The 18,586-nt window shown below is 38.3% G+C and overlaps 2 protein-coding genes across 3 annotated transcripts in view; both read right to left on the reverse strand.

The window, feature by feature from the left end:
• Window positions 1-6,279: 6,279 nt before the first annotated feature.
• LOC103443602 (uncharacterized) lies at window positions 6,280-10,633 on the reverse strand. 2 transcript variants are annotated; one of them, XM_008382477.4, is made up of 12 exons: window positions 10,016-10,595; window positions 9,831-9,933; window positions 9,404-9,527; window positions 9,244-9,264; window positions 8,974-9,039; window positions 8,701-8,739; window positions 8,502-8,582; window positions 8,331-8,378; window positions 8,180-8,230; window positions 8,006-8,074; window positions 7,096-7,341; window positions 6,280-6,893 (listed from the first exon to the last, which is right to left on the reverse strand). In XM_008382477.4, exons 1-12 carry the CDS (start codon window positions 10,305-10,307, stop codon window positions 6,660-6,662), a joined length of 1,374 nt encoding a protein of 457 aa, XP_008380699.3. In that variant the 5' UTR covers window positions 10,308-10,595; the 3' UTR covers window positions 6,280-6,659. The 2 variants fall into 2 exon arrangements, with proteins under 2 accessions (XP_008380699.3, XP_028964078.2); XM_029108245.2 differs by lacking the exon at window positions 9,244-9,264 and having other exon boundaries at window positions 10,016-10,633.
• Window positions 10,634-12,049: 1,416 nt separating this feature from the next.
• LOC108174056 (intermembrane lipid transfer protein VPS13-like) overlaps window positions 12,050-18,586 on the reverse strand; it is a 7,357-nt gene continuing 820 nt past the window's right edge. Inside the window, exons 3-11 of the mRNA XM_070827388.1 lie at window positions 18,457-18,586; window positions 18,058-18,259; window positions 17,902-17,965; window positions 17,470-17,616; window positions 16,988-17,092; window positions 16,543-16,717; window positions 15,763-16,403; window positions 12,380-12,604; window positions 12,050-12,335 (exon numbers count right to left, since the gene is read on the reverse strand). The exon at window positions 18,457-18,586 is cut by the window's right edge and continues 193 nt beyond it. Coding sequence (XP_070683489.1) covers window positions 15,763-16,403; window positions 16,543-16,717; window positions 16,988-17,092; window positions 17,470-17,616; window positions 17,902-17,965; window positions 18,058-18,254 — 1,329 coding nt within the window. The 5' untranslated portion in view covers window positions 18,255-18,259; window positions 18,457-18,586 and the 3' untranslated portion in view covers window positions 12,050-12,335; window positions 12,380-12,604. The remainder of the gene's footprint in view (window positions 12,336-12,379; window positions 12,605-15,762; window positions 16,404-16,542; window positions 16,718-16,987; window positions 17,093-17,469; window positions 17,617-17,901; window positions 17,966-18,057; window positions 18,260-18,456) is intronic.

The raw sequence follows: 18,586 nt of genomic DNA on the forward strand, positions 1-18,586 counted from the left end.
ACTTTAAAAGTTATAATAACTTTAGCCATTTGATCAAATTTCAATGGTCGGGATCCCTTGATTTGGTGGATTAGGAGGAAGGGATCCAGAGAGGATCCCTTTCCTATACTCAACATGTGGCCAAATCTAAAACGTCCATTTCAAATTCTTACTCAATTCACGGTTCTTATTATTTTTTGTAACAATAATTTTTTTTAAATTCAGAAAAGTTCAGAAAAATTAAGGAAAAAATTACAACGGTTACATGTAATTATTAGGTTATCTTATTAGGTTTTTAAGATATAACAAAATTCATTTATCAAAAGCTAAACAATATTTGAGATAGACATGGTGTGACAACCCATCCCTAATTTTGTGATTTTATAAATTTTAAAATAGTGATTTGACAAAAATGTCCCTAGTTATGATGAAGATTTTACAAATTACGAAGCGTGATGGGCGTTTTGGTAAATTCACGTTGCGGGAAATATTTTTCTGTATTTTCATTGGTGACTTTGAGCTGTGTACCAAGTGGGACCCATACCACTCCTCCCCTCACTCCCATGTCTCTTCTCAGTTCCTCTTCAACTCTTTTGGACCTCTCTATATCTAACTTTCACCCTTCTTCACTCTCTCTCTCACCTAACACTCTCTTTTCACTATATCTCACTCAAACTCTCTCTTTTTCTCTACACAACCCCAAGGGACCGTGCATCACATAGCACACTCGCCTCCTTTCTGGCGAACTCCACTTGAACCACCACCGACATCTCACTACCTGGACAAGTTCCACAAAACCTAGTAGCGGGAGGAAAACCCCAGGCTTTCTCATCTCCTTCTTATGTGTAAACCTTGACCACCATCACCATTCTCATGACTGGACACGATCACCACCATTCTGCTGCGGTGGACCACCATTTCCTCCCTCCTACCATTTTACTCAGGACACCCTGGTTCAAGATAGGGCTGCACATTGGCTTTGGCCACTTTTCATTATCTCCTTCAACGAAACTTCATTTTTTTCGACAAATGTAAACCTCAAAAACCCCCAAGATCTTCGTAGATCGTGTTTAGGAGTACGGTTAGGATGTTTTTGAGGTGTTTTAATGTTGTATGGATGCAGAAATACCCCGAGAATAACAAACCTAGTTCTCCGACGGAGATCTGACGGCTTTCGAGCCATTTTTCGGCCAACTCCGGCCACGGCCGAGGAAACCAAAGGTATATTTTAATTCCTTGTCCTCTGAGCTTCGATTTGATATATTGGAAGGCTAGGTTTAGTGAAGATTTTCAGTGGTCGAAGCTGAGATTATCCCAGCGGTTGTAACGGCAACCGGCCAGAGAAGAAGAAAGAAAAAAATAAAATAAAATAAAAGGGCCCAAGCCCAAACCCATATCCACGAGATCGACCCAGATCCACCTAGAGGTTGAAGGGGAATATTCCTTTAAAATATTATGTTAACCTTAATAGAATATTCCTTCTGAGAATGGAATATTCTGTTAAAGTTAACTGTTGACCGTTAGTTGACTTTTGTGACTTTTTGGAATTTTCTTAGAAACCCTTTTAGGTTAATTTCGATGTCCCGAGTCCCCTTTTGACATCCATTTAGTGAAATTCTAAAGTCTTAATGTAGTTGACCACCGGAATGTCTCGATTGACTTTTTAGGATTGATCGTTGACTTTTTAACAAAATTTGTCGGGGACCCACCTTAGCGTATTTCAACGTCCTGATTTCAAATATGCACTCCGTTTCCCAAAATTTAATCGCCTTAGTTGAGTTTTACTAATGGTTCTCAATATTATGCTTAGGTGCGATTACAATTGCAGACTCTGGCTTCTCACGTTCGAACGGCTATGACTTCACAAGTATCTGTGAGTGGGTCTTTTCTTTTAAATAGTGTATATATATAATTGTTAGTTTCCATTTATACGCCTAAATTATCGTGACGTTTATAAGATCTAGCACATTGATAGAAATTATGAAGTTATGCTACGTCCTACGGGTATGCGTATTATTATTGATGCTATAATTATATTTACTGTTATGAATGATATTATGTTGACTAGAATTATCGAATCACTATGACATGACTATATTTATGTTATCTGCTCATCGTTTGCTGCACCGGTGTTAGCATTCGCCCGTGTCAAGGCCAGTTTTTCACGTGTATGTGCACATCGCACCATACACTCACTTTGGATCCATTGTAGGTGCCAGTCCTGTCCTAGATTGCTAGAGGCACTTAGGACTTGTATGTGTTGCGCATAGCGTCAGTCTTCACATGATTGTAGTACTATAACGTATATCATTGTTACACCCAATCATGTTCATGTCAGAATATCTTTGCATGACCTCATGTTTCAGCATCTGTCGATGAGTACTTGATATGATATGTTTGCTTATGTGATATTATGTGATTATGGACGTCACGTGCTTACTTACGAAATATTGTGCCGTATTGAATTCTTGAGATATTGCAGGCTGAGGTAAGTATTTTCATTCTATGCGTAGTATGTATATTTTGGAAACTATACTTGTTTTATGGCGATAGGTTATAATGTCTTCAAAAAGGTTTTTATAAAACTTTATTTTTAGGCTCACTCACCCTTGTTTTTTGCCCCTCCAGTTTTTTGCAGCTGAGCTTTCGTATCAACGAGGATTCTTAGCAAATCTCAGTATAGGTGATTACCTTCGATGGTATAATTTTCAATCTACTATACTGTACTTTACTTACGTTATGACATCACGTGTGAAATGGGTTCATTCCTGCTCACTAGCACACTCTTATACTTGGGCACTTTTAGGTTTAAATTTATTCATATTTTCCACATTACTACATTTTATGACTTTGTCACCCTCCTATTGTCGACTAGCACAGCTCGATTCGGAGTTCAAATGGACATTCCGAGTCCGGGTGTGTCACATGGACACATGGTATACATTAAAAATAAATAAATCTTTGTGAATAGTAAAGATCATGTTAGTTATTATTCACAATAGGTGGAGAGTGATTAGTAATAGTCATGGTAGTTCTTTATTTAAGTAAATAATAACTGTCATAAGTCTAGTCCTAGGTCCAAATCAACCAAAATGGGTGGAAATGCTCTGATTGATTGGTGGTGGCAACGATGAGTGATGGTGAGGGTAATGATGTCAAAGATGAAGGTTATATTGGTGATATTAGTAGTAGGGACACTACTTGGCAGCTAAAAGTTCAGCAACAACTCATGCTGATACCCAATCACAAATAAACATGTGTCCAATATGTGTTTACAATTTCAATTATTTGAATCGTGTCCAAATATGATTGGTTATGAGCAGGAGTTGTTGGTAAACTTTTAGCAGCCAAGTATTGTCCTAATAGTAATGGAAATGTTCTTGTAATTGAAATTGTGGTGATAACCAATACACAATTAAGTCATGGTATTAGAGATGGTAACAATGGTGGTTTGACTAGATGATTACTTTTAATGATTGAAAAAAAAAAAATTCGCTTCAATCCTTGAAACAAATTACTTTTATACTAAACCTTATCAAAAATTAAAAACTAGTTTTTGTTTTTTTTCTTCTTTTGGTTGACAACGGGGTATAAGTCCGAAAGAAAAAAAATATTGCATAAGAATATCACAAGGCTACGAGACAGTTATATATGCAATTAGCAACAGACAACAAGAACGAGGAGTTTGCTTAAAAAAGACTAGATACAAACTGCATGACAAACTCAAACAAAGTAAATCATCAACAACAAAATAATTACACTAAATACTTCACATATCCAAGCCAGCATATAGATACTTCATATATCCAAGCCAGCATAGATATTTCACATATGTTAATGCATTTAATCTTTTACTTATTTATTAGGCTATAGTAATTAAATTTCACACATGCTAATGCATTTAACCTTTTATTTATTTATTTATTAGGCTATAGTAATTGTGACCCACTAGGAAGTTCTCATGTGAGTTTTCAGAAACAAAACCGTGAGGGCGTGGTTAGGGCCCAAAGCGGACAATATCGTGCTACGGCGGAGTCGAGCCCGTGATGTGGTGGGGGCCCGAGCGGGGATGTGACAATTTGGTATCAGAGTCAATCCCTGGTCGGAAGTGTGCCGACGAGGACGTCGACCCATTGGAAAGTTCTCGTGTGATTTCCTAGAAACAAAACCGTGAGGGCATGGTCGGGGGCCAAAGCGGACAATATCGTGCTACGCCGGAGTCGAGGCCGTGATATGGTGGGGGCTCGGACCGAGATGTGACAATTTGGTATCAGAGCCAATCCTTGGCCGAAAGTGTGCCAACGAGGACATTGGGCCCCCTAAGGGGGTGGATTGTGAATCCCACATCGCCTAGGGGAGTGGATTCTCTAAGTCTTATATGTATATTCCCATCTTTACCTAGCACAAGGCCTTTTGGGAGCTCACTGGCTTTGGGTTCCATCGGAACTCCGAAGTTAAGTGAGTTCGTGCGAGAGCAATCCCATGATGGGTGACCTACTGAGAAGTTCTCGTGTGAGTTCCTAGAAACAAAACTGTGAGGGCATGGTCGGGGCCCAAAACGGACAATATCGTGCTACGGCGGAGTCGAGCCAGGGATGTGATAGGGGCTCAAGTCGGGATGTGATAGTAATTATTGCCACTTCTTTTGTGTTGGTTTTATAAAGAATCCCACAAAAATAAAATAAAAACTAACGCCATATCCAAGTCAAAATACATATTCCACATATGTTAATGCATTTAGACGAGTGAAAGGCATTGCAGAATTGCAGAATTAAAGACAATGGGTGAAAGACAGTGCATAAAATTCAATTTTCACGTCTGCCCTCCGCATATGTACTTCAAGAGCGTAAGAAACTTAAATAATTGAAATTCAAAGAAGATTAAGAAAAAAATTGAAAGGTTGTGTATTGGCCAACTACGGTGTGCATCAAACCACACTACCAATTAAAGACAAAATTGAAAGGCATATATATATTCGGATTGGTACAAATTAATACAAGAATGAAAATTCAAGTAAGACTAAGACTCTAACTCATGATAAAAGATGTGTTGGCATTGAAAAAAACAATGATTTATTAGAAGTATTATGATTTCCAAATGAAATTAAATCATACTAAGAAATTATACGTGACTTCACTTTCACCTCTTCTCCTAGCCATTGACGTGGTTTTACAGGTTTAGTTTCACTCTTTACATTCAAGCTTTTTTTTTTGTGAAATATAATTTCCGTTGTAAACCCTAACTCATACTAGATGTCCATGCAATAGGATGTAATTTGAATTGAAATGACGAATTTGACCCTCCATGTGAGTCATGTGAGTTTATTTAACGGAAGACTAACGAAAGTTAGGATTTTGACCTCAATTGCTAATAAGGCTCACCACGAGAGTTTAATTAAAAGCCTTTTCACTACAAGGATCACATTGAAAATGTCGTGTTACCACAAGGACCATGAAAAATTTTTTGCCTAAATTTTTTATTATTAGTTAGGCTAGAGTAATTATTGGTTTATTTTTTGTGTTGGTTTTATAAAGAATCTTATAAACACTTTTATTTTTTGAACAAACAATATTATCTACACTAAAAATGAGGGGTGGACTAAGCTTCATAATGAGCTAACAATAATATGGTTTAAATTCGTCTTTAGCTAGAGTTGAACTTAAGACATCATACATATTCTACATACTAGCCCTTCTGCACACGCTAATGCGCGTGCAAAATTTTTTTTTTTACATCACGGCACGTTACGTGCGACTGGTGGAACTTTTTTAATTATAAAGACATTCTTATATTTATAGCATATTATGCACGACGCACAATGTTTAATGTTATTTTTTAGGATTTGGATCCTCGCCGGATCCCCTCCCTGGGGATCCTAGGGATCAACGAACACGGACCTTTGATTAAAAATCATGCGGTTCCAATTAAATGCTTTTTATATTTTAAAAAGTAAAATAGCATCGTTTTGCGTGAAAAATATAAAAAGAAAAAAATTATGACCACACGATTTTTGATCAATGGTCTATGTTCGTTGATCCCTAGGATCTCCAGGAAGGGGATCCGACGAGAATCCAAATCCATTTTTTACATTTATACTTGTCAAGAGACATTATTTATTTATTTTTTTAGTTACCAAATCGTATGAACTTTTGCACCGGTAATGTTTTAAAGGATGCTACAAGAAACCACAAATGTTATTAACTTACTGTTCAATCGTCGTTCTTCCTTTGTTGGTAATGCGAAAGCTCTCGTTTGAGACAGTATCAAAGAGCAGAATACCACAGTGAGTCTACACGACTATGAGTCAGTAACCAAATGGCTGTATTAACAGAGAAGTTACCATCATTTGGTGATTGCCAAATGACTTTGGTCATGAAATTTACATAGGAAGGGGATGGGCAGATGAACACAATTTTCACAAACATGAACACAAGGAGAATACATTACACCCCCACCCTCCTACCCTTCCATAAATACCCTTAATCGCGAGTAAAAATTCCAAGAATGGCATGCTCCCATAGATATCCAATATCCGGGCATGACAGAAGGTTAATGCAACCATAGTTTTACCAAATCTCCCGTCGTGTGATCTGAATAGTTTACTGCACCTCTTTCCAATTGTCTGCCACAACTGTAAGACGAAACATGAGGGGCAAGAAAATCAATTGTATATTTGCAGGTCAGGGTTTAGGCGGTATATAAAAAGAATTCCCACAGTCGATTGGAGTATGCATCAATGGATTCCATCTATCAAATATCAATCGTCCTCCTCGGCCAATTCTTCCTCGGAATTTAATAGGTGGTGTGGATGCTCCATTTGTTACTGAAGAATCTGATGGGGGTACAATGCCTGCTGCTGCCAACTTTTCTGGAACTAGAGGTCTTGTAAATAACAAAACTGGCTCAAGGGGATCCTACACAAAGCCCAGCCAACAGTTCAAATTCACTTCTGAATCTCGTATTCAAATTAAATTCAAATGAATTTTGCTGAAACTCCCTAACAGATTACATTGTAGCTTACCAGATATTGAATTAATGACAGTGACAAACTTCTGCAATTACTTATTGATAGGGTAGGGTAGGATAGTCTGATTCACAAGAACACAAACAACGTACCATTTTATGAAGCCACCCTTGTGGTGCATGCCGCCGCCTGAACTCTTGCTTCATGGTTCCTGTAGGAACCATAACTAAATTTGAATCTGTTAAAGGCGGATTAGGTATTGCGGGAGGTCGCATACGGGGCTGGCTGTTTGAAACATCATCCGAATCAACAAATTCGTCCTCGCTTGAACCAAATTTGCAAGATACAGGTTGAAATCCAGGAAGGGCCAAACTATCTTCCAGGAGCTCAGTTTCATGCTGAAAAAACCATAAGTCATGCAACAATCAGCAACACATTAAATTAAACCATTATAAATTACATAGCCCCAAAACCGAGCGCAATGGCGTTCTAGGATTCACATAGCCGACCCCACTTAGTGGGGAAAGGCTTTGTTGTTGTTGTTGTATGAATTACATAGCCCAGAAGATTTACTGAATTATATGGCTGACTGAAGGCCCAGAAGGTTTACTGAGTTATATGGCTGACTGAAGGCATAATTAAAGGTAAACAGCAATAAGACTTTCCTTTTCCTTCACCTTTTTCTACCTTCTTTTCTTTCACTAACTTTTTTCTTTTGAGAAGAAAGAATATTTGATAAGGAAAAATAAAAGGGAAAAACTTTGAGTTTCAGAGTACCAAGTTACTCTTTCCAGTATCAACTACTAATTACATCGTCCTCACTTACAAGAAAAGAAAAAGGTACAAGGAATCGACAGACAAATGTCCAGAATAGGAAAAAAAAAAAAAAAAAAAAACTAACAGCATAAACCAACAATTGAAACATCAATCACCCCAGACCAATCCCACCAATCCCAACTAAAGATTGAGATAAAAAGTCAAACAGAACGAGGAGATTGTCAAGGGAAATATTAAAAAGAAATAGTTAAAGCAAACAAAGAGAGGAATATCCACTATACATACCTTGTATTTCATTTGGATTATTTGAAGACTAACTTCATTCTCCATGACTTCCCTCTTTTTCTCTTCTCTCTGTATACAAATTATATGGAAGCAATCAGCAGCAGTGAGGACAAATTCATCGCAAGATGAATATAACGCCACTCAAGGAAAGTTTAAACGCTTCAATAAAAGCACCTTGATTAAAGCCTCTACTATGGTCTTGGCTTGCTCCAGGTTGCGCCTAACCTGAGAATAGTCAATTCCAAAAGAAAAGCTTGTGACTGTTATTGTCAAACGCAATATGTACTGACTGGAAAAAAAAAATTATTGAAAAAGTAATACAAACCTGGCGAAGCTTTTCAAATGACTGCACATTATTTTCCCTTCTTTGCATCTAAGAAAAAAGACAAACAATAAGAAAGAGATATTTAAGAAATGTGTATAAGCAAAAACATTTAACTAACTAAAAGGCTTTGCCTTGAGGAAAAAGGAAAACACAATTAACTTCGTAATGTACCCTTCTTGTGTGCAGTCTGTGGGTTTTCTCCCTTGGTCTAAAGACATTATACGGGTTGGTGTCATTAACTGGTGGAGGAGGCTGTAACATAAATGTAGATGAGAATCAAGATGTTAAAGTTTATCAACGATGTATAAATGATATGCAAGCGCATATAGGCAGTGACAACCTAAGCACATAATCAAGTTATTAAACTAACCTGCAAACGCCGCAAAACAGGCTTCTGCCAACGTTCACGCTGCCAAAATTGAGTGAAAAGAATAAATATCATCAGAAATATTTAAAAAGAACAATAATTAGACTGCACCGCAAATTATTGTGTATATCATGAAAATAGTGAATTTGAGTTGTTTGTTCAATAATTTTCATTATTCTCCAACCCACAAGGAACGCAACTCGCTGGATATTCAACAGTTCTAGTTGACTAATTCATTTCCAAACAAACCTCTAAAGCTTGTAAGATAATACACACCTTCTCTTTCCAATAATTATAAACAGACTGGATAACAGCATATCTGAGAGACTGAGCTTGTAAAGCCTACAGCAAAAGGAAACAAAATTCTATTAACTTCGAGAAATGATTCAACACGGCCCAAAATTAGAAAAAATATGCATCAAAATGCAACCATAAAAGATCTCTTGTAAACAGAGAAATGATTCAAGACGACCAAATACTATTTTTTAGCATCTTCATAACTAGAGAACGGCAACCTTTTCTGTTTAGGAACATGATACTACGTACCTCAGTCTCATTTAGTAAGACCTAACAAGAACCAAATTAACAAATATAAATGAACGATGCCACCATTTGGACATAGCCAATGAATGAAAAAAATGACTTTTAACAACCAGCATCGATATTGGTCAATTCATCAGGAAAAAGAAATCAAAACGCACATCACCTCACTAGCAACATCAAGTTGTAGAAGTACAGGGATTGGTGAAGCAAGAGTAGGAGTTATAACTCCTGCTCTTTCTCGCGCCTTATGATCCAAAACCTCCAACTTAAAAAGAAGACTCTCAAGCCTGTATGTGTGAGAATACCTCACTGATTAGAATACCAAATTCGACTGAAGAATAGAGAAAATTAGATTAAAGCATCAGGCAGCTACTATTTTTGAAAACCGGACACGACAAAATTCAAACTTGAATGCTTGATTGTCTACATATTGCTCAAAATCAAATTCTTCTGCGTTTATCAAATTACATTCTTATTAGAAATGAAGAGTTAGATTGTGATTATACTGCTGCTGCTTTCGTACAAGCTATTTCGATTGTCATTAATTACTTGATAAAAATGTAGACGTAAAGGGTAGGCAAAGTGATTACTTTTCGGGTGCAAGAATCTTCCTCTCTTTGTTGAACTCATACAGCCAGTCCTCATCCTCATTGTCTAGGTCATACTCCACAAACTCTCCGAGCTCGGCCCGAGCTGCAAAACGATAATAAAAGTGTCAGCAACGCAATACGAACACGAAAATGGCGGTAACAAACGAGTGTGAATTCAACAAAACCTCCTCTAGCGCGAAGGTACGAATTGGGCTGGCCAAAAGTGCGAGAATAGTCCCTCTCATAAGTGTCCACAACAACAAACTGAGGAGTGGGTATTTCAGGAACATATTTCTTGGGCGCGGCGGGGGTCGGGGGTGCCTCCAGTTCAACGGTGGCGTCGTAGGCGAGGCGGATGAGCTGAGAATTGCGGGTGGAAGTTGGGGTATCATCGTCTTCGAAGTCCTTGACGGATTTGACAATGGGGAGCTTCTTGTGGATATCAACAGGGCGAGGCCTGAATGAAAGTCTACTCATTTCGACCTCTGTTCATATCTCTTCAACCCCTTTAAGGTTCAAGGAAGGAAGGAACCAGTCAGTGGGGGTTATTAGGGCAAAATTAGGGTTTCGAATTGGGCATGGAATTGGTTGTGATAATTGGAGTTTCGAATTGGGGATGAAGGTTTATGTTGTGGTTGCTAGAGAATGAAGAATTGGGATCGATCAAAACCCTAATTGTGTGCCCTAAAAGAGACGGAGACGGAGACGAAGTCGGAGAGAGGGAAAAAGGGGGTTTGTTCTCGTGTGGGAGACGAACACCACTGCAGAGAAACCAGCTAGGATTGGATTGGATTGGATTGGGTTCAAATGTTTTGGGCCCACTTTTGACTTGAAGCTCCCTACATTAAGGCCCAATTACAGTTTGTAGATTTGTAAAATCTTTTGTGGGCCCATTATTGGCATTTACCCATATGTCCCTCATATTATTTTCAATCTTTTATGCAACGATATAGGGGTAAAAAATATATGGGTTGCAAATCCAAAATTCCTGAGATTAGAATGTAAGACTTGTTGGAACATATTTTTCATCTCTAGAATAATGGTTCATATGTCAGTTTGGTTCTCATCTCAGCGTGAGTCCTACATATTTCAACGATCATTCTATAATGAGTAAGGCGAGTAAGGCAATCCGGACTATACAACAATCCACTCCAACTATGGGTTGTTACTGAAAGGGGTCCTAAACGAACCCAATGACCAGAGTCCTAAGAGTATGTGGTATGTCACCCCTTAAGGTCCGACTAGAATCCTAATGGGAGAATGGGTCTACTACCCCACAGCCTCTAACCGGAGTGCATATCATATGTTCTCCACTTCATATTCAACCACTCCCCACTCAAATCCCATCAGGTCCTAGTTAGATGCCAATTGCTTATCTAATTGGTTATATTATAGCACTACAGCTGATTTGAGCCATACCTCTAACTCCAACAGCTCTAACACTTTAGACAGCTGGCGGAGGGCTCTGAAGAAAGTTATGGGCATGCGTATGGTCTGACTCATTTGAGCCATGCTTCTGAGTCTAACTGCTTGACACTTTAGACAGCTGACGAAGGGCTATAGAGACAGGTTTTTGCCATATATATGGTCCGTATACTCTGAGCCATGCTTCTGACTCCAACTATTTTGACCCGTAAGACAGTTGGTAGAGTGGCATAGTGCACATTAGATAGACTTTGGGCGTCTATAAATAGGCAACTTGACGCTTCACAAAGTGTTGGACACTTCTTTCTCACTTAGAGCATTATGCTCATCTTCTCACTCAAATACTGATTTGCCCCCCAAAAAAAACCCACCGGACATTTGGTTTCACGACCATTTCCTTTTCTTTGCTCTTGTAGACTCACCCAACTATTGGAATCAGTCACTCCGCCCAAAGAGAGGAACCTGCACAAAATACGTTCCAACAAGACCTCTCACTTATAAGTAAAAAGAAATATCACTAGATCATAATACAAAGTGTTCAAATTTTTGAAATTTTAAAATAAAGTTTAAAGTTAAAGCCCAAATTGGGATTTAAGTTGAGAAATTATTGCACAACTTTTTTACCTTCTCCTCTGTTGCTTTTATTTAATTTGTTCAATCCGATGACCATAAAGAAAAGCGATGTGCACGAGGAGAAAAACAAACAGTAGAACACAGGAAAACCAAGAAATCGAAGACAACTTAAAACGCAGAAATAGACAAGAACAAAACTCACGAATAACTAACTCAACAGGTGAACAGGTGAAACACAAATAACTGTTTTCTGAACTCATTTGGTTTTAACTGCTGACTAACATTCATATACATTCAATGGTTCAGTAACAACAAATATACAAGTAAAAATATGAAGAGGACTTTCCCATATCAGGAAGTGGAAAACTAACCTATATCTCTATATACTGTACAATTTTTTCTGTGGAAGTTGCCCATCTACCATAAGAAAGGAAATTCCATCTTTTCATTGTGTAACACATCACTACAAGGGGAAGCATATGCTACGGGTTTCGGGCATTTTTAATGCTGTTTTTCCTGTCGGGAGAGTTCAAAAGCAAAATGCATTGAACAAGTGACTCGTTTCTCACTCCATTCGAAATTCAATCCCTTCTGTAACAAGTTTTCTGTGGTAAAAAGAAGCTCGACTCTGTACCTATTTGCCGTACTCCATCGTAAAACATCTTCTCGTCTGTAACAAGTTTTCTGTCTACTAGCATTGTGAGAAGTTGCCTTCAAACAAGTGTAAACAAGCTCCGCCTCTGAATTATTTGATGTTACTTCGTTGCAGAAGATACCTATGTTGTGCGGAAGCGTCAAATATGAAACCAATAAGCAACAACGGCAAAATATGATAAGACAAATAATCCAAATGACACAAGGATTTATACTGGTTAAGCGTAAGCCTACGTCCAGTTCCGAGACGGCGAGGAAATTCCACTAATATCAAAATGGAGATTACAAATAGAGTTTTAACTCTCAAACCCAAATCCCACATACACCCAATAGCTCTCACTCTCACAAAGAACAAATGGAGAAGATGGAAACATATACCAAATTCCTTCTCTCCCAAAAGCCACAAAATGTAGCACAAATATCTTTGATTGAGTGATTACTAACAAAAAGGGATTACAAACAAATGGGAAGGATAGATAACAACAACCCTTCTCTTTCTTCTCTCTAATCCGCAGTTCCCAACTCTCTCTTTTCTAAAGGCATAACCAAATGCCTTAATATAAACAAAAGGCCCCGCCTTCTCTCTCTCCTCTTCTCTCTTTCGGCTGCACTCATCACACAAGGCCACATATTCTTTGCCTTTGTAAAAGCCACAAATTAAGGGCTAGACATCATAATGATGTCCCCCTTTTCCTTATTCTATTTTATTAGCCGCAAAGTATTTTGGCTTGTTGTCCACTTGGTCACAAATCCAACAATCTCCACCTTGACCAAGTTCCGAAAGCATCACAGAGAATCAAATCAACAATCACCATAAGCACCCAAAGTACAAACTAAAGACAACGGAAACTAAATCAAATTCCCCAAACTTACCAGTGCTCATAACAATTTCCACCTCGACTCAAATTGTACCAAAGCCAACAAAAGTAGACCATTTCTTTACCGTCTTCTCCAAATTTGCAAACCATAAGTGCCTTGATCAAAACAAAAGGTGATTCAAACGAAGAACTGAAATTCTTCAATATCGCCAACAAAAGATCAAGCACACCATACCAAAGTTGGACACACAACGAACTCCACCTGCTCACAAACACCATGGTCTTAAACTGCACCAATAGACTCATTCACATAGCATGGCACATTCTCCAAGTCAAAACTGATTACAAATTTGGCAACAAGGTCTCACATACCACATACAAAAAATATGCCCTTCACTCAAGTTTACCATCATCACATGAGCACCAACAGGACAACCAAAATTTCAAATTCAAATAATCAGCAGGAGATCCAAAACCATACCTCAACTAGAGTCTTCAAGAAAACTAATTGCAGATGATGGAGACCAATAGACCAAATAGCAGTGGCAAACAAATCCAACCAAATGTCCATAGACCAAAGTTAGAAAGCATATAACTTGCCTTCTATAAGAGGGTTCCACACAAATGTTCCACATTAGGTGTCTCCAAAATAGTGTGGTGTCTCACTATCCAAACTTTCAGAACTTAACAAATTGGCCCTCACTGAATTCAACTTTACCAAAAAAAAGCAAAACCATACCAATATCCAAAACAATAAAAACACCGATGAAGAGCAACTGACATAACACAAACATACATAGAGGCTACTAAGCAACTTTCTCAAATCATAACAAAGAATCCTTACAAACTCTTAAATCTCCATATGTAGCAAAGAGATTTAAGAGTACCCACAACACCAGATTCCTTTTTTTTTTTATTTTTTTATTTTATTTTATTTTTATAATTTCAAATCTGGTGTAGCCAACTGTCATCATAGAACAAAGTCGAAGTCGTCATCGACGACATTCACACTCGCACCAACATTATCTTTCAGTTTTGGGCAATCAACTTTCCAATGCCCTTCCTTGCGACAATAGTTGCATGTGTTGTTTCTGGTCTTAGACTTCGATCTCAAATTTCCTTTATTACTACCTGAACCAGATTCCCTATCTCTGCCTCTTGCTATAAAAGCCTCAGAATAAGAATCATTCAAATTTCCAAATACTTTGTTCTTTAACTCTCTTGAATTCAAAGCGGCTTTTACATTCTCCATACAAATAGAATCTCTCCCATATAACAAAGTTTCAACAAAATTCGCATACGAAGGAGGTAAAGAACACAACAAAATCAAAGATTGATCCTCATCATCAATTTTATTATCCATACTTTTCAAATCCATAATAACCTTATTAAACTCATCAAGATGGTTTTGAATAGGTGTACCTTCAGTCATACGGAGAGTGTACAAACGTTGCTTCAAATACAAATGATTGGTGAGGGATTTGGTCATGTATATACTCTCCAACTTAAGCCACAAACCAGCTGCAGTAGTTTCATTTTCCATCTCACGAAGAACTTCATCAGATAGTGATAACATAATTGCACTATGTGCTCGATTCAAAGTGTCTTCTTTTTCTTCAGCAGACCAATCTTGTGGCAAGGCCTCCACACCCTGTAGCGCCTTAAGCAACCCTTGTTGAACTAGCACAGCTCGCATCTTAACCCGCCACAGGCTAAAATCATTCCTCCCATTGAATTTTTCAATATCATATTTCACCGACATATTCGAAGGTTTCATAGACATATTAGAACAAAACCCCAAGTCGAAACCCAGAGCTCTGATACCACTTGTTGTGCGGAAGCGTCAAATATGAAACCAATAAGCAACAACGGCAAAATATGATAAGACAAATAATCCAAATGACACAAGGATTTATACTGGATCGGCGTAAGCCTACGTCCAGTTCCGAGACGGCGAGGAAATTCCACTAATATCAAAATGAAGATTACAAATAGAGTTTTAACTCTCAAACCCAAATCCCACATACACCCAATAGCTCTCACTCTCACAAAGAACAAATGGAGAAGATGGAAACATATACCAAATTCCTTCTCTCCCAAAAGCCACAAAATGTAGCACAAATATCTTTGATTGAGTGATTACTAACAAAAGGGGATTACAAACAAATGGGAAGGATAGATAACAGCAACCCTTCTCTTTCTTCTCTCTAATCCGCCGTTCCCAACTCTCTCTTTTCTAAAGGCATAACCAAATGCCTTAATATAAACAAAAGGCCCCGCCTTCTCTCTCTCCTCTTCTCTATTATGGCTGCACTCATCACACAAGGCCACACATTCTTTGCCTTTGTAAAAGCCACAAATCAAGGGCTAGACATCATAATGATGTCCCCCTTTTCCTTATTCTATTTTATTAGCCGAAAAGTATTTTGACTTGTTGTCCACTTGGTCACAAATCCAACAACCTACATCCCCACCCATGCTCCTTTCCTAATTCTATTGCAGAAAACAAAATCTGCAACAAATTGTACGCATCTTCTTTGTGAGCCAGTAGGATTGCTCCAACGAACTGCCCTTGCTCCACTGCTTCTTTTAGCTTGCTGGTTTTGCCGCAAAGGGGCATCTGAACTGCTTCCGACTATATGCACTACTCCTTCATCACAGTCAGCATGTATAACACTCTCCAAACGGATTTCTGATTCAATTTCCCAGTGAAGGTCAGCAGGAACACCCCGAAATTCAGGCTTGCCTAAGTCCACCAGATTTGAGCAGCTAACAATCAATACAAGCCTCTGTGTAATGATGACAAATTTACCAGCTTGTCTAAGTTCCTTGCACATGACTAAAATCTCATCCTTGAGCCTCAGACTGTCATCTGCCTCAACAAGAGCTGAAGTTCCAACAGCATCTTCCCAAGAATAAGGTCTTACGGGGAGTTCCCTGCTTAGAGGCCTTGGAAGACGGACTCTAAAGCGCTGTTGTCCCATTTGATAGAGCCTACTCCGATTTCTGATACTCTCTGCAGTTTTTCCAGTAACTTCAAGAATACTTTCAAGAATACTAGCAGCCCGTTTTGCCACTAGTCCTGTAATACCTAAAGCTATGCCTGCACCATAGACATGAAAAGCATGAACCAAATCTTATCATGTGCACTTAAGGTGATAGCGTCGTTTCTTCCGTGAGCTGCATATCAAGATGAAGGCAAAGAAGAAATGCAATTATTACTGCATGCCAGTATCGAATACCTGACAGGACACCAGGAAGGCCATGTTTCTCAGCTCCTTTAATTGGTGATTGAAGAAGACCTGTGAGTCTCTCAGATACTCCATTTATCACACCTTTAGAGTGAGTAGCAATACCACTCTGCTGCTGTTCCACTTCTGAAACAGCCTGGTCATCAAATGTAAATGCCACAATGCCCTACAAATAGAAACCCCATTAATAATTAAAAGATGAAAATACTCCCTTGACCACAAGAATGTCGTTAGACATGCAGTGACCTTGTGCGCAGCTTTACTGAATTGTGTGGCAGCATCACTTATAGCGTAGACAGTGTTACTTAAAAGACACTTAAAAGACAAGTGGTGCCTTGTGCCATGCCAGTAATTAGTCCAGTGGGGATCTATCAAGGAAAAAAACGTTATTATACCGATAAAAAGGGCAGTTGTAAACAAATAAAAACAAACTTACCAGAAAAATGCTCCTAGCAGGCACTGACAAGAAATCTCTAATGCCAAGCCCCATACTCCTTGTGAATCCCAAGGGATTGCCTATAACACCAGCAGAACCAAACACCTGCAAATTATACAGGGTGATAAGAGCAAGTTAAACGTCATACTGAAAATGTTATAATCCTTTCAGTCAATTTATGTTCTAATGGAGGAAGGACAGAAAATTCATTGCAGAACTCATGTAAAATAATATCTATTAGGTATTTCACGGCATGATGTGCTATGTAACATTTAAACAAAAGCTAGAAAACAAGACAGCAAGATACATTGAGGACAATAAAATAAGGCGTTACTGGGAACTGGCAGCTCTCCAGTAAGAAAAGATAGCAAACAAATAACTGCCCTAGCATCAGGGCATGTCAATGCGACAGCATGAAGTTGCTCACTATTACCAAGTGTCTTCAAGATCAAGAACCTTAGTAGAAATTTTTTAAAACTTACCTTGTACATCTCATGAAGAAGTTGCCGAGTATAATGCCTTACAAGGATCTCTTGAAGGGACTCTAAACTAGCAATTTGATGTGTAATTGTCAACTGCTTGAGATGAATTCGTGCACCCTCAACATCAGCAAGAGCCGTAAGACCTCTCTGTAATTAGTTATTTCAGTAAGCATGAAAAGGCAAACAAATATGATTTCAGATGTTTTTGAATCACAGGATAGAGTTGCTGCAGGCAGATGTGGGTGTTTGTGTTTTGTGTATCAAACGCATATTCTCCTTGCATGAAACCTTCACATTCATTACCTCAACCTTTGGCTGTGATTCAATGCATGCACACAGTTCTGACAATTTAAATATTTTCAAACTTGCATTTTATGTGATTACATTATTTACTTTGTAAAGCTTCTCTTATGACATCATTATACTACTTACATGGATAACAGATTCTCCTGCGGTAAGAATCCGATTTCGAAGCATCCATGGAGCACTGGAAAAGCTGTGCAGACAAAATTCATAGCTTGTCAAATGGCAACATTTAATATAAAAACTAAATACGCAGAGGGATTTTCTTATTGATTAACAAGTCACCTTAAGGTCAAGTTGATGGGGCCAAAATCAAACACTTGGACATAGATCTTTTTCTGTCTTCTAGCCAAAAGGTAAATTTGCTGCCATGAAGCTCCAATTGGAAGTATTGAAGGTAGAGAGAGTCTGGGTTTGTGGCTTTCACTAGAAACAGGAGCAGTCATTAAGTGAAGTTGTTTCTCTGTTGCATAGGAATCCATTAAACCTGTATCATTAATACGAGAGCGCAGGAATGGATCAGACAATGGCAAAACTCTACTCTGGAACCTCGAATTCACATTTTTTATGAAGTCAAACAGGCTTAATATCAATTCTTGCTCCAGCTCAAGACAGAAGTCAGCAACTAACAAGCATTGAAAGCTATTAAGTTATCATAACTGTTTTAAATGCAGATATGCACACCTTAAGCTGATATATTCGAATGAAACCAATGAAACATCTTTTTTCCTCCATTTTGATACAGCAAGGTAGAAAACAGGTTCAAAAGATCTGTGAGAAGTCCTTTGAAGCAGTCTTTCACTTCTTGGTTTCA

The sequence above is a fragment of the Malus domestica genome, chromosome 09 (genome assembly GCF_042453785.1).
Source record: "Malus domestica chromosome 09, GDT2T_hap1".
NCBI lineage: Eukaryota > Viridiplantae > Streptophyta > Magnoliopsida > Rosales > Rosaceae > Malus > Malus domestica.

Coding starts and splice junctions, on each gene's coding strand:
- LOC103443602 (XM_008382477.4), bottom strand. CDS start 10,307: ATGAGTAGACTTTCATTCAGGCCTCGCCCTGTTGATATCCACAAGAAG. Junction 8,740..8,973: donor ATAATTATTGGAAAGAGAAG/GTGTGTATTATC, acceptor CAATTTTGGCAG/CGTGAACGTTGGCAGAAGCC. Junction 8,075..8,179: donor TAGTAGAGGCTTTAATCAAG/GTGCTTTTATTG, acceptor ATTTGTATACAG/AGAGAAGAGAAAAAGAGGGA.